The 25,185-nt window shown below is 55.3% G+C and overlaps 1 protein-coding gene across 1 annotated transcript in view; it reads left to right on the forward strand.

The window, feature by feature from the left end:
* The first annotated feature begins 312 nt into the window (after positions 1 to 312).
* LOC140468497 (scavenger receptor cysteine-rich type 1 protein M130-like) overlaps positions 313 to 25,185 on the forward strand; it is a 47,324-nt gene continuing 22,451 nt past the window's right edge. Inside the window, 1 exon segment of the mRNA XM_072564576.1 lies at positions 313 to 462. Within this exon segment, the coding sequence (XP_072420677.1) occupies positions 417 to 462 (46 nt within the window). The 5' untranslated portion in view covers positions 313 to 416.

Below are 25,185 nucleotides of genomic sequence, written 5' to 3' on the forward strand. Positions count from 1 at the left end.
CACACACACAGTCTCACACACATACTCACAGACAATGTGAAGTGAGGAGATTGGGGGAGGCGGGGGCTGGTTTTGAAAGTTGACAATTCGAGGCGAGAGATTTGAATCGGTTGCGTCAGGTTATTGTGAGAGCGAACCACAGAGGAAACAGCTCATTGTGAGAGAGAGAGAGAGAGAGAGAGAGAGAGAGAATAGGAGACGGAGAGAGAAATAAACGAGACCGAGAGAGTGAGGGAAGGAGTGAGGGCACTGTGGACATGGTCAGCATCCCAGCTCCGTTCCTGTGATCAGTGCACAGTCTAAATCCCCCCGGTCTGGGCACTGAGAGCTGACTCTGACAGCTCCCCCAGTCCCACCATCTCGTCCTAACTCCACTATCAATACAGACACCAAGCTGCCTGTCAGTGCTACAGAGGATGGCCATTGTCATGTACCTACTGCTTTCTGTCTACACCCTTACAGGTAAGAGTTTCACCCTTTCTTCCCCACGCCCCTCAATCTGCCAACCTTGCCTCCTTTTTCTGTGATGACCACCCCACCCGTCCTTCACTTCGCCCCCACGCCCTCACTCCCCACTCCCCGGTTACTCTCTCACACGCACATATTCCTTCTCTCATTTCCTTGTCTCTCTCTCTCTCTCTCTCTCTCAATCCTTTCTCTGCATCTTTCACTCCCTTTCCTCTCTTTCTCACTCCCCTTCCCTCCCTCTCTCAATTCCTTCTCTTCTTCCCTTCTCTCCCTCTCTCACTCCCTCTCTCACTCACTTTTTCTTCCGCTTTCACTCTCCTTCTCTCAATGCCATCTCTCCTTCCCTTCTCTCCCTCTCTCACTCTCTCTCTCACTCACTTTCTCTCCCTCTTTCACTCCCCTTCCCTCCCTCTCTCAACTCCTTCTCTCCTTTCCCTCTCTCCCTCCCTCTCTCTCCGTCTCTCTCCCTCTCTCACTCCCTCTCTCTCCCTCTCTCTCCCTCTCTCACTCACATTCTCTCCCTCTTTCACTCCCCTTCCCTCCCTCTCTCAACTCCTTCTCTCCTTTCCCTCTCTCCCTCCCTCTCTCTCCCTCTCACTCCCTCTCTCTCTCTCTCACATTCTCTCCCTCTTTCACTCCCCTTCCCTCCCTCTCTCAATTCCTTCTCTCCTTTCCCCTCTCTCCCTCCCTCTCTCTCTCCCTCTCGCCCTCACTTCCTCTCCCTCTTTCACTCCCCTTCTCTCCTTCCCCTCTCTCCCTCCCTCACTCCCTGTCTCACTCACTTTCTCACTCTTTCTCTCCCTCTCTCCCTTCCTCTCTCACGATGTGGGAAATGCTGGGGGGGGGGTTGGGGTGCGCGTGTTCCTGGGATAGACGAGAAGGGGCGAGAGACCCTCTGATATTCCGAGGTAATGCCGGATCACTTAATGACCCTGACCCACTCTGCGTTGATGTAGAGGGATGAGAGATCGCTTCAGAGGAGTATTTGAGGCAGACAGGAACTGCACCCTGACCCTGCATCCCCTAACCCACATGGAGACCCGATCCATCCCAAAACAACTGACCGGGCATCGGTCAGCTTAGACAGCAAAAAAAAAAACGCCCTTGGTGTGAGATTTATCCCAGACTCCACGGCCTGGCTCTAACGTTCAAGCTTCGAAATCCGGGTTTTGGGAGGGAAATCACTGATGATATTCCCCATCGTGCCCCAGACGAGACCCTGCGTCTATCAATCCTTTGGCATCACGAGGGGACCGCGGGGGGAGGCACCAGGTTGAGAGACGAGAAAGGACAGGTTGGCTGTCTCTGCCAGCCTTTCGGAGCTGCGTCAGTGAGCGATTACTCTCCCCCTTTCCCTGTGAGCTACTCCTCTCTGACCATGTGGTGCCCAGTACCACTCAGAGTGCCCGCCATGTGCTCTAACCAGGACTCTGGGCGTCCAGCGTTGAAGGCAGAACTGCACAGCACGGAAACAGACCCTTCGGCCCATCATGCCTGCTGCCATTTTAAACTAATCCCACCTGTCTGCACGTGGTCTCTATCCCTCTGTTCCCTGCCTGTTCATGTCATCGAGTCAGAGAGAGGTACAGCACGGAAACAGACCCTTCGGCCCATCCCCGTCCATGCTGTCCCAGATATCCTAACCTCATCTAGTCCCATTTAGAGTCAGAGAGATGTACAGCACGGAAACAGGCCCTTCGGCCCAACCCGTCCATGCTGTCCCAGATATCCTAACCTAATCTAGTCCCATTTGCCAGCACTTGGCCCATCTCCCTCTAAACCCTTCCTATTCATGTCCCCATCCACCTTTTCAATGCTGTCATTGTACCAGCCCCCACCACTTCCTCTGGCAGCTCATTCCATACATGTACCACCCTCTGGGTGAAAAAGTTACCCCTTAGCTCCCTCTCCCCTCTCACCCTAAACCTATGCCCCTCTAGTTCTGGACTCCCCCACCTCAGGGGGAAAAGACTTTGCCTATTTACCCTATCCATGCCCCTCATGATTTTATAAACCTCTATAAGGTCACCCCTCAGCCTCCGACGCTCCAGGGAAAACAGCCCCAGCCTGTTCAGCCTCTCCCTGTAGCTCAGACCCTCCAACCCTGGCAACATCCTTGTAAATCTTTTCTGAACCCTTTCAAGTTTCAAAACGGCCAGTACAGCACAGTACAGACCCTTGATCCCCAGATGTTGTGCTGAGCATTTACAGAGGTATCTCGATTATCTGAACATCGATTATCCGAATTTTGGATTGTCCGGACAAGATCGCAAGGTCCCAGTGCTTGGCTAAACTGTGGTATGAAGCATTCAATTATCCAAGCATTTGATTATCTGAACATTCAATTATCCGAAAAAATACTCCCCGGCCATGTTGTTTGGATAATTGAAACACCTTCATACCTTAATCTAAGATTGCCCTAACCTACATGCCCCTCAGTTTACTGCGTTCATTCGCTTGTCCAGGAGTCTCCTAAGTGTTCCTAATTTCTTTGTCTCTACTACAACCACTGGCAGTGCATCCCACACACCCACCACTCTCTGCATACAGAACCTACCTCAGACATCTCCCCCGTACCGTCCTCTGGTCACCTTAAGATTAGGACGTCCCGTGACAGCCATTTCTACCTGGGGAAAAGTCTCTGGTTATCTGCACCCAACCAGTCCACGATGACTCTCCGAAGAGCATCCCACCAGGACCCTCTTGCTTCCCCCCCCCCCACTCTCCACCTTCACCCCCCCCCCCCCCCCCCCCCCCCCCACCACCCAACTGTGTCCCTGTAACCCTGCATTTCTTGAGTTATCCGTTATCACAGGGTTGTCGAACTGTTCTCACGCAGAATTAGGCCATTCGGCCTTCCCTGTGCAGGTGATATCCTCAATTTACCCACGGCCCTGCGCGCCAGTTCCATCCAAATGACCATCCCAATGTCCCTCTCGAAGGCCTCAATTGATCCACGTTTTCCAGGCGGTGCGTTCCACTCCCTAACCACTCGCTGGATGAGAACGATTGTGTTCCTCACGTCACCTGTCCTTCATCGTTACATTGAATCTCTGCCCTTGGTCCTTTTTCCGAGCTCCTCCCAATCCACCCTGTCCAGCTCCCGCTCTCCGGATTTTGGAAAACTTCAATCAGATTTCCCGCTCTGAAGGAGAACAGGCTCCAACGTTGACTCACTGGGACAGGCGCTTTGGCCCATCACGTCCATGCTGACCAGTAAACCACACGAAGCCCATTGACCTGCACTTGGACAACATCCGTCCCCTCTCTGGGATTCATTCATCCACCCATATCCTCAGAACTGAAGTCCGTCATCCCTGGAATCGATGAATCACTTTGACACTCTTTGTATCGTATTCATATCGTTGCTAGAATCCCGACAGTGTGGAAACAGGCCCTTCGGCCCAACAAGTCCACACTGAGCCTCCGAAGAGTAGCCCACCCAGACCCATTCCCCAACCCTATTACTCTACATTTACCCCTGACTAATCCACCCTAACCTGCACATCCCTGGGACACCAAGGGACAATTTCCCATGTCCAATCCCACCCTAACCTGCACATCCCTGGACACTATGGGACAATTTCCCATGGCCAATCCGCACGAACCTACACATCCCTGGGCACTATGGGACAATTTCCCATGGCCAATCCCACCCTAACCTACACATCCCTGGGCACTATGGGACACTTCCCCATGGCCAATCCACCCTAACCTGCACATCCCTGGGACACTATGGGACAATTTCCCATGGCCAATCCACCCTAACCTGCACATCCCTGGGCACTATGGGACAATTTCCCATGGCCAATCCACCCTAACCTGCACATCCCTGGGACACTATGGGACAATTCCCCATGGCCAATCCCACCCTAACCTGCACATCCCTGGGACACTATGGGACAATTTCCCATGGCCAATCCACCCTAACCTGCACATCCCTGGGCACTATGGGACAATTCCCCATGGCCAATCTACCCTAACCTGCACATCCCTGGGCACAATGGGACAATGTCCCATGGCCAATCCCACCCTAACCTACACATCCCTGGGCACTATGGGACAATTCCCCATGGCCAATCCACCCTAACCTGCACATCCCTGGGCACTATGGGACAATTCCCCATGGCCAATCTACCCTAACCTGCACATCCCTGGGCACAATGGGACAATGTCCCATGGCCAATCCACCCTAACCTACACATCCTTGGGCACTATGGGACAATTTCCCATGGCCAATCCACCCTAACCTACACATCCATGGGACACTATGGGACAATTTCCCATGGCCAATCCACCCTAACCTGAACAGCTTTGGACTGTGGGAGGAAACCGGAGCCCCCAGAGGAAACCCACACAGACACGGGATGGTGGGGGGGGAATGTGCAAACTCCACACAGAGTCACCCCCCGAGGGTGGGATCGTACCCAGGTCCCTGGCGCTGGGAGGCAGCAATGCTAACCACTGAGACACTGTTCGTATATCGTCGAACGTATCTGCCAGTCCATCCTAATATGCTTCACGTCGAAATTCCTGGATCATTCGTCCAGGTTTTGGGATCAACTGGGTCACCAGGAAGACGATTACCAGGATATAGGGAAAGTGCATCAAAGTCAGCGAGGTTCCCTTCCCCTGAGTAACACTTCTCCGGGTCCCCTGACTCTCCAGTCACAGGCTACACACTGGGCTAGGAAGATATTCAGACATAGAGGAGGCCATTCAGCCCCTCAGTCCATTACGCAGAAACAGCAGGAGGCCCTTCAGCCCCCTTCCCCAGCCTGTTACACAGGGGGATCAGCAGGAGGCCCTTCAGCCCCCTTCCCCAGCCTGTTACACAGGGGGATCAGCAGGAGGCCATTCAGCCCCCTTCCCCAGCCTGTCCCACAGGGGGGGATCAGCAGGAGGCCCTTCAGCCCCTTTCCCCAGCCTGTTACACAGGGGGATCAGCAGGAGGCCATTCTGCCCCTTCTCCCAACCTGTCACACAGGGGGAACAGCAGGAGGCCATTCTGGGTAAATCCAGGCCAATACCATTGACCAACATTCGGTCCATTCCCCTCCATACCTAATGAATGAAGCACCAACGCTACCATCTCTTTTCGAAGTGTCCGTCTGCACCCACTTATCTGCAGGTTTTTGGGGACTGAGCGATCAGGTTAGCTCTGTGTGAAACTACTCCCCGCGATCAGTCCTGCAGAGATGAGCTGACAGTTTAAAAATATGCTGACTTTATCTCACTTTGGAGACAGGAACCTCTCCAGATCACCACAACTGTATTCAATTCCTCACAACTTTCATTCGATTGCCCGTGTATTATCATGACTGAAAGAACTATGAGCCTAGATTCAGTGACCTACGCTTATTGTTTAACCCACTTCATGTTTGACAACATTTTGTGCCAGGCCCTGAAGGCAAGATGTGAGAGTGCCATCTCTGAATGAGATTCTCCAGATAAGGTCTAATTAAGGCTTTGTGACATAACTGCACTGTCGAGCGTTCCTGTCCAAGTTTCTGTATCACACTGGGAGTCACTGTGTACAGTTCCTGTCTCTGTATCACACTGGGAGTCACTGTGTACAGTTCCGGTCTCTGTATCACACTGGGAGTCACTGTGTACAGTTCCGGTCTCTGTATCGCACTGGGAGTCACTGAGTACAGTTCCGGTCTCTGTATCACACTGGGAGTCACTGTGTACAGTTCCTGTCTCTGTATCACACTGGGAGTCACTGTGTACAGTTCCTGTCTCTGTATCACACTGGGAGTCACTGTGTACAGTTCCGGTCTCTGTATCACACTGGGAGTCACTGTGTACAGTTCCTGTCTCTGTATCACACTGGGAGTCACTGTGTACAGTTCCGGTCTCTGTATCACACTGGGAGACACTGTGTTCAGTTCCGGTCTCTGTATCACACTGGGAGTCACTGTGTACAGTTCCGGTCTCTGTATCACACTGGGAGTCACTGTGTACAGTTCCTGTCTCTGTATCACACTGGGAGTCACTGTGTACAGTTCCGGTCTCTGTATCACACTGGGAGTCACTGTGTACAGTTCCTGTCTCTGTATCACACTGGGAGTCACTGTGTACAGTTCCTGTCTCTGTATCACACTGGGAGTCACCGTGTACAGTTCCGGTCTCTGTATCACACTGGGAGTCACTGTGTACAGTTCCTGTCTCTGTATCACACTGGGAGACACTGTGTACAGTTCCTGTCTCTGTATCACACTGGGAGTCACTGTGTACAGTTCCTGTCTCTGTATCACACTGGGAGTCACTGTGTACAGTTCCGGTCTCAGTATCACACTGGGAGTCACTGTGTACAGTTCCGGTCTCTGTATCACACTGGGAGTCACTGTGTACAGTTCCTGTCTCTGTATCACACTGGGAGTCACTGTGTACAGTTCCGGTCTCTGTATCACACTGGGAGTCACTGTGTACAGTTCCGGTCTCTGTATCACACTGGGAGTCACTGTGTACAGTTCCGGTCTCAGTATCACACTGGGAGTCACTGTGTACAGTTCTGGTCTCTGTATCACACTGGGAGTCACTGTGTACAGTTCCGGTCTCAGTATCACACTGGGAGTCACTGTGTACAGTTCTGGTCTCTGTATCACACTGGGAGTCACTGTGTACAGTTCCTGTCTCTGTATCACACTGGGACTCACTGTGTACAGTTCTGGTCTCTTAGAAAGGCCAGGAGGTAACTCGAGATCAGTGAAAATAAATTTACTTAAATTATGGTTCTTTACGCAGAGAGTTGTGAATGTATGGAATGCGTTGCCAACGGTGGTGGTGGAAGCAGAGTCATTTAAGAGACTGCTGGCCATGCTATTGGAGAGCAGTGAGCTGGGGGAAGCGTAGGTTAGGTTGCTTTATTTTAGATTCGGAACAATCCTTGGCACACCATCGTGGGCCGAAGCGCCTGTTCCGAGCTGTACGTTTCTATGTTCTCCCGCAGCCAATGATCAAATGATTTGGGTTTTGTTTTTTTCTGTTGAGTTGGGAAATCCGAACGTGTTTGAGGTGGCGAAAGGGTTCTCGAGGGTAGGTGTGGAGAAAATGATTCAATAATGAGCGCCAGGGATCAGTGAACTCCCAGCGAACAGCGCAGGGTATTCAGGAGAAGGTCGGTTACCCACGAAGCAATGAGTGCAGGACTCGCTCCGACAGGGAACGAGGGAAGGGAGCGGTGTCGATGTGTTCGAGGGGCAGTGGATGAGCACACCAGAGAGAGAGAGAGAAAGCAGCGAGGGAGGTGTTGATGCAGTCAGGTGAAGAGGAGGTGAAAGTGTTCCTGGAACGTGGCGGTGAATCCGTACGGATACTGAGCCCTATCGTGGAAACCTGTTCTTATTATATTACTCAGGCTTTTGAGTATCAGGAGTTGCGATGTTATGTTGAGGTTGTATAGGACGTTGGTGAGGCCACTTCTAGAGAACGATATCCAGTTCTGGTCACCCCATTATCAGAAGGATATTATTAAACTGGAGAGGGTTCAGGAGAGATTTACCGGGATGCTGCTGGGAATAGAGGGTTGGAGGTATAAAGATAGGCTGGGACTTTTTCCGCTGGTGCACAGGAGATTGAGAGAGGACCTTCTCGAGGTGTCTCAAATCATGAGGGGCGTGGATAAGGTGGACGACAGATGCCTTTTCCCCCCGGGTGGGGGAGCTCAAGACCAGGGTGGGCGCATGTTTTGAAGGTGAAAGGACTAAAACTAAGAGGAGCAACGTTTCGTTTTGCGCAGAGGGTGGTTCGCGTGCGGAGTGAGCTTCCTGTGTCGGTGTGGGCCCACTCGCAAGGCACGTGAATAGAAAAGGTTTGGTGGCGAGCAGAGGGCAGCTGGACGGGTCCAGCTTAATTTGGGATGGATTGGTTAGGCCAAAGGCTCTGTTTCCGTGCTGTGTGGTCCAATGCACGCTGGGGACATCGCCAGCATTGGCTGGGGTGGTGTGTCTTTTCCAATGGTCCCCACTTGCCCCTTGAGAAGGGTGCCTTCCTGAAAATACTGCCGTCCATGTGCACCGATGGGAGGGAAATCACGACTCCCAGAGGACTTGGCACGGTTTGTGGCTGTCAGGCCTGGTGACACTTCATAGCGATCGATACAATGGCTAATCTGGCTCCACCATTTCAGAGTCGACGCCATTGCTGTGGGCCAGACTGGGTGAGGATGGCAGACGCATTCCCTGAAGGACATTAGTGAACCAGATGGGTTCTTTTGCCCACTCTCCAGGGCAGCACGGTGTCTCAGTGGCCATGGGGAATTGTCCCATAGTGTCCAGGGATGTGCAGGTTAGGGTGGATTGGCCATGGGGAATTGTCCCATAGTGCCCAGGGATGTGCAGGTTAGGGTGGGATTGGCCATGGGAAATTGTCCCATAGTGTCCAGGATGTGCAGGTTAGGGTGGATTGACCATGGGGAATTGTCCCATAGTGCCCAGGGATGTGCAGGTTAGGGTGGGATTGGCCATGGGAAATTGTCCCATAGTGCCCTGGGATGTGCAGGTTAGAGTGGGATTGGCCATGGGAAATTGTCCCATAGTGTCCAGGGATGTTCAGGTTAGGGTGGGATTGGCCATGGGAAATTGTCCCATAGTGCCCAGGGATGTGCAGGTTAGGGGCATCATTCTCCGATAAATATAGATGATCGAATCGGGGGAATGGGTCTGGGTGGGTTACTCTTCGCAGTTTCAGTGTGGACATGTTGGGCCTGTCTCCACACTGCAGGGATTGCAATTCTAATTGGCACTCGCCTTCGGTAGTGCCTTAATTCCAGGTTTTTATTTGAACATTGGATTATGCCGTGGTGGGATTTGAACCCAGGGTCCCCACAATGTTAGCCGAGTTTCTGGGTGAACAGCCTGGTAATACTGCCATGCAGCTGCCCCTGGCACTTTGCAGACCCTCATTCTCACGGAAATCAGGTGTCGAGGTGTTGTGAAACTTGAAAGGGTTAGGCCACTGTTGGAATATTGCGTGCAATTCTGGTCTCCTTCCTATCGGAAAGATGTTGTGAAACTTGAAAGGGTTCAGAAAAGATTTACAAGGATGTTGCCAGGGTTGGAGGGTCTGAGCTACAGGGAGAGGCTGAACAGGCTGGGGCTGTTTTCCCTGGAGCGTCGGAGGCTGAGGGGTGACCTTATAGAGGTTTATAAAATCATGAGGGACATGGATAGGATAAATAGACAAAGTCTTTTCCCCTTGGGGTGGGGGAGTCCAGAACTAGAGGGGCATAGGTTTAGGGTGAGAGGGGAAAGGGAGCTAAGGGGTAACTTTTTCACTCAGAGGGTGGTACGTGTATGGAATGAGCTGCCAGAGGATGTGGTGGGGGCTGGTACAATGACAGCATTGAAAAGATGGATGGGGACATGAATAAGGAAGGGTTTAGAGGGAGATGGGCCAAGTGCTGGCAAATGGGACTAGATTAGGTTAGGATATCTGGGTCAGCATGGACGGTTTGGACTGAAGGGTCTGTTTCTGTGCTGTACATCTCTCTGACTCTAAATGGGACTAGATGAGGTTAGGATATCTGGGTCAGAATGGATGGGTTGGGCCGAAGGGTCTGTTTCCGTGCTGTACATCTCTCTGACTCTAAATGGGACTAGATGAGGTTAGGATATCTGGGTCAGAATGGATGGGTTGGACCGAAGGGCCTGTTTCCATGCTGTACATCTCTCTGACTCTATGAGTGACATTTGACAGGAACTTGTTCACCTTCAATAAAAATAAATTCACCGACGGAGAGTCACAGAGTCCTGTCAGTTTCGAATCAGGCCTTTCCGCCCACACTAGTCCATGCCGACCAAAATGTCCGCCTCCTCTCACCCCATTTTCCCTGCACTTGGCCCTTATCCTTCCAAACCTTTCCTATCCATGTATTCATTTGAATGCCTTTTCAATGCTGTCATTGTACCAGCCTCAACCACTTCCTCTGGCGGCTCATTCCATACACGTACCACCCTCTGGGAGAAAAAAAAACAGGTACCCCCTCACGTTCCCTTTTATTCTTTCCCTTCTACCCTTAAACTGATGCCCTCTCGCCCTCGATTGGCGAGAAAGAGACGAATTGGTTCTGAGTGCATCGCTCTCCCAAAGACCAGGTACGAGGGCTATATCGTGGGTCAAAAGATCACGGGGAGAAGGCAGGGAGAGCACAGGTTAAGAAACATGTCCAACACGATCGAGAGCGGAACAGGCTAGGTGGACAGAATGGCCTAGTTCCGCTCCCCTACCTTATGCTGTTAAATTGTCTCGCGCAGTAGCTGTCGAGGATTGTTTGTGCAGCTTTTGGCTTGGTGCTGAACCACACAAACAGGTGTTGTGTTTGATCCTCACGTGCACAGTGAAACCAACGGATGCCAACTATTGTTCCTCTGTAGCATGGGGGCAGAGAGACGGAGACGAGAGCAAAAACAGTAGACAGCTCCTCGTTCAGAGAAGCTTTGGTTGAGCGTGGTACGGGGCTGCTTGAGACAAACGCTATTTTACACTTCTCAAAGGCATCGGCCTCTGTCAACTTGGCACTGAGCCCCTCAGCTCGGGAAGAGCCAGGCTCCAATCTCGGCCCAGTCTTCAGACAGCCCAATCGCTCCCAGCCTCCCAGCTCCAAAAGCACACCCAGTTTGGAAAGGCCCAGGCTCCAATCTCGGCCTACTGTTCAAACACTCCAAACTCATCCAGCCTACTGAGCCCCAAACATACACCCTGATTGGAAAGACCCAGGCTCCAATCTCGGCCTACTGTTCAAACACCCCCAAACTCACCCAGTCTACTGAACCCCTAATAGCCAAGAAGCTTGGCAAGTCCCAGGCTCCAATCCTGGCCTAGTGTTTAAACAGCCTGATCAGTTTTAGTCTACTGAGTGTCAAACACACACACCCTGATTAGGAATGCCCAGGCCTCAGTCTTGGCCTAATGTTCAAACACTCCAATCTCACCCGGTCTACTGATACCCAAATATACACCCTGATTGGGAAGGCCCAGGCTCCAATCTCAGCCTACTGATCAAACACCCTCAACTCACCCAATCTACTGAGCCCCGACACACACACACACAGAGCTCGGCAAGCCCCAGAAAGAACCAGGCTCCATTTTCGGCCGAGTGTTCACAGACCGCAAACTCACTCGGTCTACTGAGCCCCAAATACACGCACAGCTTGGCAAGCCCCAGGCTCCAATCCCGGCCTAGTGTTCGCTCCCAGACTACCCAGCCGAAAAGGACACACCCTGATCGGAAAGGCCCAAGGCTCCAATCTCAGCCTAGTCGTTAGCCAGCCAGCCAAAAAGGCAATAATCAGGGAGATGCCCGGGGCTTATCAGAGCAACACCGACGCACTCAGCAGTGAAGGAGTCCCTTTGGCTCCTTACACCTGTGACAGGCCGACGCTTTGGGGCCCAAAAAGACAGAAGCAGGGCTGTGGTAATATTGTGTATTTTTTTTCTTGAGCACAGCTGCCTCATTGTAGTCAATGAAGCGTGTTGGAAGTTGAAGACACCTTTGTAACATGGGAACAGTGACAATCAACTCTGTGCACAGCAAGATCCCAACCCGGGCCAGGCGATAAAGATTGGATAATCTTGTTTCCCTTCCCATGGAAGGATTAGATACCGAGCGGGAGAAAGCTCTGAGGAATATTTATGCCCTCCCGCTCCCCACACCTAGAGGGAAGAGGAGACCGCGATCTGTTTTGGTACCTTATCAGAGAGTATTGTCTGACGGTCCGAGATTCTGGTAGTTCCTCGCACTGATGTGAGGTTACAGTTGGATTTATTCCACACTGGCCACTTGAACCCGTCACGTTTGCACCCACCCTTCGAAGAGCATCCCACCCTCCCCTCTCCCTGTCACCCCACATTTACCCCTCCTGGCCCACACAGCCCTGGACTTAACGGAACAATTAACCCCAAGCCCGGTCTGCACGTCCCCCGTGCTTAAAATTACGTTTGAGTCCCAGATTTAATATTCTCCCCCTCTTACGCACTCCCCCTCCCCCAACTAAATTTTAAATTCCTTTAGTGGGACGAGAAGGGGGCTTGAATCACCGAAGCATGTGCACAGGATTCGAAACTAAGAATTGCAGGGATTCCAGTGATGAAGGGTGTCAGCACGGTGTCTCAGTGGTTAGCACTGCTGCCTCCCAATGCCAGGGACCTGGATTTGATATCCACCTCGGGGGACGTCTGTGTGGAGTTTGCACATTCTCCCCACCACCCCACCCACACCCTCCCCCCTGTGTCTGCGTGGGTTTCCTCTGGGTGCTCCGGTTTCCTCCCACAGTCCAAAGATATGCAGGTCTGGGGGCGATTGGACATGGGAAATTGTCCCATAGTGCCCAGGGATGTGCAGGTTAGGGTGGGATTGGCCATGGGAAATTGTCCCATAGTGCCCAGGGATGTGCAGGTTAGGGTGCATTGGCCATGGGAAATTGTCCCACAGTGCCCAGGGATGTGCAGGTTAGGGTGGATTGGCCATGGGAAATTGTCCCATAGTGTCCAGGGATGTGCAGGTTAGGGTGGATTGGCCATGGGAAATTGTCCCACAGTGTCCAGGGATGTGCAGGTTAGGGTGGATTGGCCATGGGAAATTGTCCCATAGTGCCCAGGGATGTGCAGGTTAGGGTGGATTGGCCATGGGAAATTGTCCCACAGTGCCCAGGGATGTGCAGGTTAGGGTGGATTGACCATGGGAAATTGTCCCATAGTGCCCAGGGATGTGCAGGTTAGGGTGGGATTGGCCATGGGAAATTGTCCCATAGTGCCCAGGGTTGTGTAGATTCGGCGCATCAGTCGGTGGGTAATGTCATGTAATGGGGTCGGGGAATGGGCCTGGGTGGGTTACTCTTCAGAGGGTTGGTGTGGACTGGTTGGGCCGAAGGGCCTGTTTCCGCACTGTTGGGATTCGATGATTTTCGGCTGCAGGTTTGGTTAAGTCCTTTGAGATACCGAGCGTATATCGGGACAAGCAGTTTCCGCTGCCTTTTGGGGAAGTGGGGGGGTGGGTGGGTGGGTGGTGGAGTGGAAAGAATTGAAAATTTGGTGTCAGCTCTTTCAGGAGTGAAATCAAAAGCAAAACTACAGCTGCTCCACCGCCAACAGGTTAATCGATCTCTCAATCGGCTTTCACACTCAGATTGATCAGTCTCGTTTCACCGAAAGTGTCTGAGGGAGTTTTTCTTTGAAGAGACTGGGGTGCTGGGAGACATGGGCGAGGTCAGTATTTATCCCCTGGGGTGGGGCTGGGGGTGGGGGAGAGGAGCAGACCGCCTGGTGGGTCCGGAGTTAGGTGTAGGCCCGCTGACAGACTGTTGGAACATTCCGTGCAATTCCGGTCTCCTTCCTATCGGAAAGACGTTGTGAAACTTGAAAGGGTTCAGAAAAGATTTACAAGGATGTTGCCAGGGTTGGAGGGTCTGAGCTACAGGGAGAGGCTGAACAGGCTGGGGCTGTTTTCCCCGGAGCGTCGGAGGCTGAGGGGTGACCTTATAGAGGTTTATAAAATTATGAGGGACATGGATAGGGTAAATAGGCAAAGTCTTTTCCCCCTGGGGTGGGGGAGTCCAGAACTAGAGGGGCATAGGTTTAGGGTGAGGGGGGAAAGGGAGCTAAGGGGCAACTTTTTCACCCAGAGGGTGGTACGTGTCTGGAATGAGCTGCCAGAGGACGTGGTGGGGGCTGGTACAATGACAGCATTGAAAAGGTGGATGGGGACGTGAATAGGAAGGGTTTAGAGGGAGATGGGCCAAGTGCTGGCAAATGGGACTAGGTTCAGTTAGGATGGACAGCATGGATGGGTTGGGCCGAAGGGCCTGCTTCCATGCTCTACATCTCGATGAGCCTATGACTCAGTTGGCCATTCAGCCCTGCCCCCTTCAGCACGCTCAGAGTCAAGCATCCAACTTTGTTCCTTATTCCCCACTCCCCCCACCCCACCCCCAACCCATAGCTTATGATGTGTTTGTGATCCTGTCGTTGTGTTCCCAGTGATCAGGAACATTCTTCCTACACTCACCCAGTTAGAGAGAAGTACTCAGAGTTCACCCTTGATGGGATTTGAACCCAGAATATTAGCCGCAGACACTGGATGTCTACCCCAGCAATATTGCTATCTCCGAGCAGTGACTGTACATAGTATTGTGAGCAAACAGACCTTGATAGCATTGAATAGTAGGTTAGGCTTGAGGCTTGTGACAGCCCCCTTCCTGCCGCTGTGTTCCCCTGGGGAGGATTATAGTTTCCTGACAGTAGCAGACACACAAACCCACCCCGTTTTAATTTCTCTGTCACTGGCAGCAGTGGTTTCAGCTGCCTGGATGCTAATTTCTGACAGCCCACCCTCAAACATTTTCACATCTCCCTCTCAGTCTCTCTCTCTGTCTCCCTCTCTGTTTCTCTCTCTCTGTCTCTCCCTTTCTCTCTGTCTCTCTCCCCCTCTCTGTCTCTCTCTTTCTCCATCTCTTTCTGTCTCTCTCCTTATCTCTCCCTCTCTGTCTTTCTCTTTCTCTCTCTCCCCCTTTCTCCCTCTCTCTCTGTCTGTCTCTCTCGCTCTCTGTCTCTCCCTCTCTGTCTCTGTTTCCCTCTCTCTCCCTGTGTCTCTCTCTCCGCACCCCCTTCGTCTCTCTAGCTTCCTCTCTGTCTTTCTAGCTTTCTCTCTCTCTCCCTCTCTGTCTCACTCTCTCCCTCTCTGTCTCTATCTCTGTTTCTCCCTGTCTCTGTCTCTCTCTTTTTCTTTCTGTCTCGATCTCTCAGTCTGACTCTCCTGTCTAACCCTCTCTCTACCCTATCATTCTTGTCTTGCTCTCCCTTTCTCTCTCTCTCTCTCTCTCCCCCTCTCTCTCTCTGTCTCTCTTCTATCCCTCTCTGTTTGTCTCACTGCGTCTCTCACCCTCTCCTCTCTATTCTCTTCCCTCTGGTCTCTCTCTCTCTCTCTCTCCCTCCCCTCTCACCTCCCTCATTAAAGACATTCCCAAAACCCTCTGTTCCTGATCAGATTTTTAGCTGCTGGTTCCAATCTCTCCTTGTGTGTGTGTCGCTGTGCTGGTGTGACAGAGCTTTGGGACTTTCAGTTGACTGCGTCTGAGGTGCTGGGCAAATGCGAAGGGTTGTTGTTGAATGGCTGTGGAAAGCAGGGACCGAAAGAGAAAAAGGCTGGAAAATCTCAGCAGGTCTGGCAGCATCTGTAAGGAGAGAAAAGAGCTGACGTTTCGAGTCTAACTGACCCTTTGTCAAAGCTAAAAAAAAGGGAGAAATAGGGAGGTATTTATACGAGACTGAGAGAAGGTGAGTCATGGCTCCAGAAGCAAAGGTAGCAATAAAGAGGTGATATTGATAGAGAGATTATAGGGAGATTAGAAGCTGTGAGTGACCAAGGCTGAAGCAAAACATGGGAGGGATGGGTGAAGCAGAGGCAAAATGAAAAAACAGGGGAGAAGGGTCGCAAAAGGGGGAAGAGGAGAGGAAAAAGGTGATGAGAGAGTAGGGAGTGAGAGAAAGAGAAAGAGATAAGAGGTACAGAACAGTGAAAAAAAAAATAAATGAATGAAATAAAATTATGGAGCAGAATGAAAGCAGAGGGGCTCGAGATGGGATAATCATCTGGAGTTGTTGAATTCAATGTTGAGACCGATAGGCTGTAACGCGTCTCGTTGGAAGGTGAGATGCTGTTCCTCCATGTTTTGGAGACGCCGGTGTTGGACTGGGGTGTACGAAGTTAAAAATCACACGACACCAGGTTATAAGGCCAACAGGTTTAATTGGAAGCACACAGCTTTCGGAGCGACGCTCCCTCATCTGGTGAATCACCTGACAAAGGGTCACAATCACCAGATGAAGGAGCGTCGCTCCGAAAGCGAGTGTGCTTCCAATTAAACCTGTTGGCCTTATAACCTGGTGTCGTGTGATTTTTAACTCTGTTCCTCCAGTTTGCGTTGAGCTACAGGTCAAGGTCCAGGGCCCGATGGCGTACAGAGCCTACCCTGTGGGAAGCGGGACGGGACAAATGAAGCAACAGCTGTAGGGTTTTGAGGAGCTGAAGTACTACTGGTGCCTTCGGTCGTGACTCAGTATTGCGTCTGGGAGGTTTGCCTCAACGAGAGGTGAGGCACTGTACTCGAATATGGGGTCATCGAGACCAATAGAGGGGGGTCTCCAACACTGATGGCCATAACAGAGCAAGTGTGACTCAGCCAGAATGAGATTGTTCGGCCCCTTGTGACTGAACCAGCCCGTTAACTGAGCACTGTGCCCAATACCAGGTTTATTCATTGCAGCCAATAAAGTACTTTCGAAGTCATGGCCGTATCTAATTTAAAAATAAAATCGGGGGCTTCAGGCGTGGAACCCACAACTCAATGGCGACTGGAGCTTAAATCCAGCACCTTAGACGGTTCAACCACACTACCCCCAGCAAGCACACAACAAGCCAATTCTTGGGTTGTTGACAGGGTTCAAACCCAACATGAATGTGTGCGTGTGGGATTGGTGATCGAGGGAGTGGATGTTTGTGGATGTGTTGCCAATAGAAAAATTAAATTTTAAACTAAAATAAAGGGCAACGGGGTGTCTCAGTGGTTAGCACTGCTGCCTCACAGCGCCAGGGTCCCTGGTTCAATCCCACCCTTGGCGGGGGGGCGGGCGATAGTCTGTGTGGAGTTTGCACAAGAAATATGAAAAGCTGCAGCCTACTAACGCGCACTGACCCTGATTCATAAAGAAGTCTTCATATACCGACACGGTTACCGAAGCAGGTCAGTACAGAAGAATGAATAAAAATCGGAATTTGGCTGCAGTTCCGAAGATTTCGCACTGACACAGGACTGTATTGGACCATGTTTGCAAAGTGAAGTGAATTTCTGTACGTGATTAAGGGGTTAACATTGAGACACAGGGCAACTCTCAACAGATCAGCTCAAAAATAGAGGATGTCTTATCTTGTTTGATTTAATGTTTGGACATGTTTTCATGAACAACCGATTGGTATATTTTTTCACGTCTTGCCTTTGTTACCAAATGATACTCAAATTACCTGCAAACGCAGTCAGGAGCAGTGTGAAAAAAATCAGTGCCCAGTCCCTCAGCACTGACCCTCCGACAGGGCCCACTCCCTCAGCACTGACCCTCCGACAGTGCCCACTCCCTCAGCACTGACCCTCCGACAGGGCCCACTCACTCAGCACTGACCCTCCGACAGGGCCCACTCACTCAGCACTGACCCTCCGACAGGGCCCACTCACTCAGCACTGACCCTCCGACAGGGCCCACTCCCTCAGCACTGACCCTCAGACAGTGCGCACTCCCCCAGCACTGACCCTCTGACAGTGCCCACTCCCTCAGCACTGACCCTCCGACAGGGCCCACTCCCTCAGCACTGACCCTCCGACAGGGCCCACTCACTCAGCACTGACCCTCCGACAGGGCCCACTCACTCAGCACTGACCCTCCGACAGGGCCCACTCCCTCAGCACTGACCCTCCGACAGTGCCCACTCCCTCAGCACTGACCCTCCGACAGGGCCCACTCACTCAGCACTGACCCTCCGACAGGGCCCACTCACTCAGCACTGACCCTCCGACAGGGCCCACTCCCTCAGCACTGACCCTCAGACAGTGCGCACTCCCCCAGCACTGACCCTCTGACAGTGCCCACTCCCTCAGCACTGACCCTCCGACAGGGCCCACTCCCTCAGCACTGACCCTCCGACAGGGCCCACTCACTCAGCACTGACCCTCCGACAGGGCCCACTCACTCAGCACTGACCCTCCGACAGGGCCCACTCCCTCAGCACTGACCCTCCGACAGTGCCCACTCCCTCAGCACTGACCCTCCGACAGTGCCCACTCACTCAGCACTGACCCTCCGACAGGGCCCACTCACTCAGCACTGACCCTCCGACAGTGCCCACTCCCTCAGCACTGACCCTCGGACAGGGCCCACTCCCTCAGCATTGACCCTCTGACAGTGCCCACTCCCTCAGCACTGACCGTTCAACAGTGTCCACTCCCTCAGCACTGACCCTCCGACAGTGCCCACTCCCACAGCACTGACCCTCCGTCAGTGCAGCACTCCTTCAGTACTGACCCTCCGACAGTGCCCGCTCCCTCATCACTGACCCTCCGACAGTGCCCACTCACTCAGCACTGACCCTCCGACAGGGCCCACTCACTCAGCACTGACCCTCCGACAGTGCCCACTCCCCTCAGCACTGACCCTCCGACAGTGCCCACTCCCTCAGCACTGACCCTCCGACAGGGCCCACTCACTCAGCACTGACCCTCCGACAGTGCCCTCTCCCTCAGCACTGACCCTCCGACAGTGCCCGCTCCCTCAGCACTGACCCTCCGACAGTGCCCACTCCCTCAGCACTGACCCTCCGACAGTGCCCACTCCCTCAGCACTGACCCTCCGACAGTGCCCACTCCCTCAGCAATGACCCTCCGACAGGGCCCACTCCCTCAGCACTGACCCTCCCTCAGCACTGACCCTCCGACAGAGCCCACTCCCACAGCACTGACCCTCCGACAGAGCCCACTCCCTCAGCACTGACCCTCCGACAGGGCCCACTCCCTCAGCACTGACCCTCCGACAGTGTCCACTCCCTCAGCACTGACCCTCCGACAGTGCCCACTCCCTCAGCACTGACCCTCCGACAGTGCCCACTCCCTCAGCACTGACTCTCCGACAGTGCCCACTCCCTCAGCACTGACCCTCCGACAGGGCCCACTCCCTCAGCATTGACCCTCTGACAGTGCCCACATCCTCAGCACTGACCCTCCGACAGTGCCCACTCACTCAGCACTGACCCTCCGACAGGGCCCACTCCCTCAGCACTGACCCTCCGACAGTGCCCACTCCCTCAGCACTGACCCTCCGACATTGCCCACTCCCTCAGCACTGACCCTCCGACAGTGCCCTCTCCCTCAGCATTGACCCTCTGACTGTGCCCACTCCCTCAGCACTGACCCTCCGACAGTGCCCACTCCCTCAGCACTGACCCTCCGACAGGGCTCACTCCCTCAGCACTGACCCTCCGACAGGGCCCACTCACTCAGCACTGACCCTCCGACAGGGCCCACTCACTCAGCACTGACCCTCCGACAGGGCCCACTCCCTCAGCATTGACCCTCTGACAGTGCCCACATCCTCAGCACTGAACCTACGACAGTGCCCACTCGCTCAGCACTGACCCTCTGACAGGGCCCACTGCCTCAGCACTGACCCTCCGAGAGTGCCCTCTCCCTCAGCATTGACCCTCCGACAGTGTCCACTCCCTCAGCACTGACCCTCCGACAGTGCCCTCTCCCTCAGGACTGACCCTCCGACAGTGCTCTCTCCCTCAGCACTGACCCTGCGACAGTGCCCTCTCCCTCAGCACTGACCCTCCGACAGTGTCCTCTCCCTCAGCACTGACCCTCCGACAGTGCCCACTCCCTCAGAACTGACCCCCCGACAGTGCCCACTCCCTCAGCACCGACCCTCCGACAGAGCCCACTCCCTCAGCATTGACCCTCTGACAGTGCCCACTTCCTCAACACTGAACCTACGACAGTGCCCACTCCCTCAGCACTGACCCTCCGACAGTGCCCTCTCCCTCAGCACAGCCCCTCCGACAGTGCCCTCTCCCTCAGCACTGACCCTCTGACAGTGTCCACTCCCGCAGCACTGACCCTCCGACAGTGCCCACTCCCTCGGCACTGACTCTCCGACAGTGCCCAACCCCTCAGCACTGACCCTCCGACAGTGCCCACTCCCTCAGCACTGACCCTCCGACAATGCGGCACTCCCTCAGCACTGACCCTCCGACAGTGCCCACTCCCTCAGCACTGACTCTCCGACAGTGCCCACCCCCTCAGCACTGACCCTCCGACAGTGACCACTCCCTCAGCACTGACCATCCGACAGTGCCCTCTCCCTCAGGACTGACCCTCTGACAGTGCTCTCTCCCTCAGCACTGACCCTCCGACAGTGCCCTCTCCCTCAGCACTGACCCTGCGACAGTGCCCTCTCCCTCAGCACTGACCCTCCGACAGTGCCCACTCCCTCAGAACTGACCCTCCGACAGTGCCCACTCCCTCAGCACTGACCCTCCGACAGAACCCATTCCCTCAGCACTGACCCTTCGACAGTGCGGCACTCCCTCAGCACTGACCCTCCGACAGTGCCTACTCCCTCAGCACTGACCCTCCGACAGGGCCCACTCCCTCAGCATTGACCCTCCAACAGTGCCCACTCCCTCAGCACTGACCCTCGACAGTGCACTCTCCCTCAGCACTGACCCTCTGACAGTGTCCACTCCCTCAGCACTGACCCTTCGACAGTGGGGCACTCCCTCAGCACTGACCCCTCCAACAGTGTCCACTCCCTCAGCACTGACCCTCCGACAGTGCCCTCTCCCTCAGGACTGACCCTCTGACAGTGCTCTCTCCCTCAGCACTGACCCTCCGACAGTGCCCTCTCCCTCAGCACTGACCCTGCGACAGTGCCCTCTCCCTCAGCACTGACCCTCCGACAGTGCCCACTCCCTCAGAACTGACCCTCCGACAGTGCCCACTCCCTCAGCACTGACCCTCCGACAGAACCCACTCCCTCAGCACTGACCCTCCGACAGTGCGGCACTCCCTCAGCACTAACCCTCCGACAGTGCCCACTCCCTCAGCACTGACCCTGCGACAGTGCCCTCTCCCTCAGCACTGACCCTCCGACAGTGCCCACTCCCTCAGAACTGACCCTCCGACAGTGCCCACTCCCTCAGCACTGACCCTCCGACAGAACCCACTCCCTCAGCACTGACCCTCCGACAGTGCGGCACTCCCTCAGCACTAACCCTCCGACAGTGCCCACTCCCTCAGCACTAACCCTCCGACAGTGCCCACTCCCTCAGCACTGACCCTCTGAAGTGCCCTCTCCCTCAGCACTGACCCTCTGACAGTGTCCACTCCCTCAGCACTGACCCTTCGACAGTGCGGCACTCCCTCAGCACTGACCCCTCCGACAGTGTCCACACCCTCAGCACTGAACCTACGACAGTGACCACTCCCTCAGCACTGACCCTCCGACAGTGCGGCACTCCCTCAGCACTGACCCTCCAACAGTGCCCAATCCCTCAGCACTGACCCTCCGACAGTGCCCACTCCCTCAGCACTGACCCTCCGACAGTGCGGCACTCCCTCAGCAGTGACCCTCCGACGATGCCCACACCCTCAGCACTGACCCTCTGACAGTGCCCTCTCCCTCGGCACTGACCCTCCGACAGTGCCAACTCCCTCAGCACTGACCCTCCGACAGTGCCCACTCCCTCAGCACTGACCCTCCGACAGTGCCCTCTCCCTCAGCACTGACCCTCCGACAGTGCCCACTCCCTCAGAACTGACCCTCCGACAGTGCCCACTCCCTCAGCACTGACCCTCCGACAGAACCCACTCCCTCAGCACTGACCCTCCGACAGTGCGGCACTACCTCAGCACTGACCCTCCGACAGTGCCTACTCCCTCAGCACTGACCCTCCGACAGGGCCCACACCCTCAGCATTGACCCTCCGACAGTGCCCACTCCCTCAGCACTGACCCTCTGAAGTGCCCTCTCCCTCAGCACAGACCCTCCGACAGTGCCCTCTCCCTCAGCACTGACCCTCTGACAGTGTCCACTCCCTCAGCACTGACCCTTCGTCAGTGCGGCACTCCCTCAGCACTGACCCCTCCGACAGTGTCCACACCCTCAGCACTGACCCTCCGACAGTGCCCACTCCCTCAGCACTGACCCTCCGACAGTGCCCTCTCCCTCAGGACTGACCCTCTGACAGTGCTCTCTCCCTCAGCACTGACCCTCCGACAGTGCCCTCTCCCTCAGCACAGACCCTGCGACAGTGCCCTCTCCCTCAGCACTGACCCTCCTACAGTGCCTACTCCCTCAGCACTGACCCTCCGACAGGGCCCACTCCCTCAGCATTGACCCTCCGACAGTGCCCACTCCCTCAGCACTGACCCTCCGACAGTGCCCACTCCATCAGCACTGACCCTCTGAAGTGCCCTCTCCCTCAGCACAGACCCTCCGACAGTGTCCTCTCCCTCAGCACTGACCCTCTGACAGTGTCCACTCCCTCAGCACTGACCCTTCGACAGTGCGGCACTCCCTCAGCACTGACCCCTCCGACAGTGTCCACACCCTCAGCACTGAACCTACGACAGTGACCACTCCCTCAGCACTGACCCTCCGACAGTGCGGCACTCCCTCAGCACTGACCCTCCAACAGTGCCCAATCCCTCAGCACTGACCCTCCGACAGTGCGGCACTCCCTCAGCAGTGACCCTCCGACGGTGCCCACACCCTCAGCACTGACCCTCTGACAGTGCCCACTCCCTCAGCACTGACCCTCTGACAATGCCCACTCCCTCGGCACTGACCCTCCGACAGTGCCCACTCCCTCAGCACTGACCCTCCGACAGTGCCCACTCCCTCAGCACTGACCCTCCGACAGTGCCCTCTCCCTCAGCACTGACCCTCCGACAGTGCCCACTCCCTCAGAACTGACCCTCCGACAGTGCCCACTCCCTCAGCACTGACCCTCCGACAGAACCCACTCCCTCAGCACTGACCCTCCGACAGTGCGGCACTCCCTCAGCACTGACCCTCCGACAGTGCCTACTCCCTCAGCACTGACCCTCCGACAGGGCCCACTCCCTCAGCATTGACCCTCCGACAGTGCCCACTCCCTCAGCACTGACCCTCCGACAGTGCCCACTCCCTCAGCACTGACCCTCTGAAGTGCCCTCTCCCTCAGCACAGACCCTCCGACAGTGCCCTCTCCCTCAGCACTGACCCTCTGACAGTGTCCACACCCTCAGCACTGACCCTCCGACAGTGCCCTCTCCCTCAGGACTGACCCTCTGACAGTGCTCTCTCCCTCAGCACTGACCCTCCGACAGTGCCCTCTCCCTCAGCACTGACCCTGCGACAGTGCCCTCTCCCTCAGCACTGACCCTCCGACAGTGCCCACTCCCTCAGAACTGACCCTCCGACAGTGCCCACTCCCTCAGCACTGACCCTCCGACAGAACCCACTCCCTCAGCACTGACCCTCCGACAGTGCTCACTCCCTCAGCACTGACCCTCCGACAGTGTCCACTCCCTCAGCACTGACCCTTCGACAGTGCGGCACTCCCTCAGCACTGACCCCTCCGACAGTGTCCACACCCTCAGCACTGAACCTACGACAGTGCCCACTCCCTCAGCACTGACCCTCCGACAGTGCCCACTCCCTCAGCACTGACCCTCCGACAGAGCCCTCTCCCTCAGGACTGACCCTCTGACAGTGCTCTCTCCCTCAGCACTGACCCTCCGACAGTGCCCTCTCCCTCAGCACTGACCCTGCGAAAGTGCCCTCTCCCTCAGCACTGACCCTCCGACAGTGCCCACTCCCTCAGAACTGACCCTCCGACAGTGCCCACTCCCTCAGCACTGACCCTCCGACAGAACCCACTCCCTCAGCACTGACCCTCCGACAGTGCGGCACTCCCTCAGCACTGACCCTCCGACAGTGCCCACTCCCTCAGCACTGACCCTCCGACAGTGCACACTCCCTCAGCACTGACCCTCCGACAGTGCCCACTCCCTCAGCACTGACCCTCCGGCACTGCCCTCTCCCTCAGCACTGACCCTCCGACAGTGCCCACTCCCTCAGAACTGACCCTCCGACAGTGCCCACTCCCTCAGCACTGACCCTCCGACAGAACCCACTCCCTCAGCACTGACCCTCCGACAGTGCGGCACTCCCTCAGCACTGACCCTCCGACAGTGCCTACTCCCTCAGCACTGACCCTCCGACAGGGCCCACTCCCTCAGCATTGACCCTCTGACAGTGCCCACTCCCTCAGCACTGACCCTCCGACAGTGCCCACTCCCTCAGCACTGACCCTCTGAAGTGCCCTCTCCCTCAGCACAGACCCTCCGACAGTGCCCTCTCCCTCAGCACTGACCCTCTGACAGTGTCCACTCCCTCAGCACTGACCCTTCGACAGTGCGGCACTCCCTCAGCACTGACCCCTCCGACAGTGTCCACACCCTCAGCACTGAACCTACGACAGTGCCCACCCCCTCAGCACTGACCCTCCGACAGTGCCCTCTCCCTCAGCACTGACCCCTTCGACAGTGCGGCACTCCCTCAGCACTGACCCCTCCGACAGTGCCCTCTCCCTCAGCACTGACCCTCCGACAGTGCCCTCTCCCTCAGCACTGACCCTGCGACAGTGCCCTCTCCCTCAGCACTGACCCTCCGACAGTGCCCACTCCCTCAGAACTGACCCTCCGACAGTGCCCACTCCCTCAGCACTGACCCTCCGACAGAACCCACTCCCTCAGCACTGACCCTCCGACAGTGTGGCACTCCCTCAGCACTGACCCTTCGACAGTGCCTACTCCCTCAGCACTGACCCTCCGACAGGGCCCACTCCCTCAGCATTGACCCTCCGACAGTGCCCACTCCCTCAGCACTGACCCTCCGACAGTGCCCACTCCCTCCGCACTGACCCTCTGAAGTGCCCTCTCCCTCAGCACAGACCCTCCGACAGTGCCCTCTCCCTCAGCACTGACCCTCTGACAGTGTCCACTCCCTCAGCACTGACCCTTCGAAAGTGCGGCACTCCCTCAGCACTGACCCCTCCGACAGTGTCCACACCCTCAGCACTGAACCTACGACAGTGACCACTCCCTCAGCACTGACCCTCCGACAGTG

This window comes from Chiloscyllium punctatum, chromosome 47 (genome assembly GCF_047496795.1).
Source record: "Chiloscyllium punctatum isolate Juve2018m chromosome 47, sChiPun1.3, whole genome shotgun sequence".
In the NCBI taxonomy this organism is placed as follows: Eukaryota; Metazoa; Chordata; class Chondrichthyes; order Orectolobiformes; family Hemiscylliidae; genus Chiloscyllium; species Chiloscyllium punctatum.